We start from the raw sequence: 1,025 nt of genomic DNA, 5'->3' as shown, positions 1-1,025 counted from the left end.
CTGGGGCTGCGGGGGTGGGTCTGGATGCTAAGTGGGTGGGCCGTGGCCTACCCATGGCTACGCCCCTGGTCAGGAGAGGGAGCTCCTAGTGGGGGGCTGGGTGTGAAAGCTGGGGTGGAGGGGTCCTGAGGCCGGGGATGATGGCACTAATGGGGAGGCTCCTGTGCTCTCTCCCCAGGCTGATATGGAGGTGCCCATCCCCAAGTACTTTGTGAACCAGAGAGCCAAGGCCCTGAAGGAGCGTCAACAGGTGCTGTCTGAGATCCTGGCCCGGGTGGAGCCTAGCATGCCCAGTGGGGTGAGTGCCTGCCCTGCGGTTGCCTGTAACAGGGATGCTAGCCCACCGGCTGCCTCTTTCTCTGACGAGGGGACTCCCACCTGAAGTACAGGGCTGCACGAGGGGCTGGGGGTGCAGGGCTGTGCTAGGCCCCAGAGGATGGGTGGGGTGTGGGGGTGGCACTGTAGTGGGAGGGGTGGGGAGAGTTCAGGAGAGTGTGCAGGACAGTAACAGGTAAGGGGGGTGGGGTCTGTACCAGAGCCTGGGGGGATGCAAGGGAGGAGGGGGAATGAGGATGTTCTAGAGCCTGTGGAGGGAGATGCAGGAGTGGGGGCAGGGCTGTATCGGAGCCCATGGGAGAGTGCAGGGCAGAAAGGAGGGGTGGGTCTGTATCAGGCCTGCAGGGTGGGCGGGAGGTTTGTGAGACCGGGTGTGCTCCCAGGGGGGAGCAGGGCAGGAAGTGGGGGCTCTACCAGGGCCTGTTAGGGATATGGAGCCGTACCAGGGACTATGGCCTCCTGTCACCGGTGTTTCCCATGTATGAGGTGTCTGGGTCTGGCCCTGGATCGGTTTGACAGAGAATTGTGGGCAAGCCTGGGGAGAGTGCAGCAGGCTGTTGTCCCTGGTGCCCCTGGCTGGGGCTGGCCATGGGGCGTGCGGGCTCTATTCTCCCTGGCACCTGGCTGGGGCTGGCCATGGGACGTGCGGGCTCCGTTCTCCCTGGCACCTGGCTGGGGCTGGCCATGGG

At 64.7% G+C, this 1,025-nt stretch overlaps 1 protein-coding gene across 1 annotated transcript in view; it reads left to right on the top strand.

The window, feature by feature from the left end:
* IQCA1L (IQ motif containing with AAA domain 1 like) overlaps window positions 1-1,025 on the top strand; it is a 47,511-nt gene that overhangs the window by 13,933 nt on the left and 32,553 nt on the right. Inside the window, exon 3 of the mRNA XM_029912854.1 lies at window positions 179-298. Within this exon, the coding sequence (XP_029768714.1) occupies window positions 179-298 (120 nt within the window). The remainder of the gene's footprint in view (window positions 1-178; window positions 299-1,025) is intronic.

Source organism: Terrapene carolina, unplaced genomic scaffold, assembly GCF_002925995.2.
Source record: "Terrapene carolina triunguis isolate 2854851 unplaced genomic scaffold, T_m_triunguis-2.0 Scaffold278, whole genome shotgun sequence".
Lineage (NCBI taxonomy): Eukaryota > Metazoa > Chordata > Testudines > Emydidae > Terrapene > Terrapene triunguis.
Note: the sequence above shows the minus strand (reverse complement) of the source record. Positions and strands in the feature narration are given on the sequence as shown.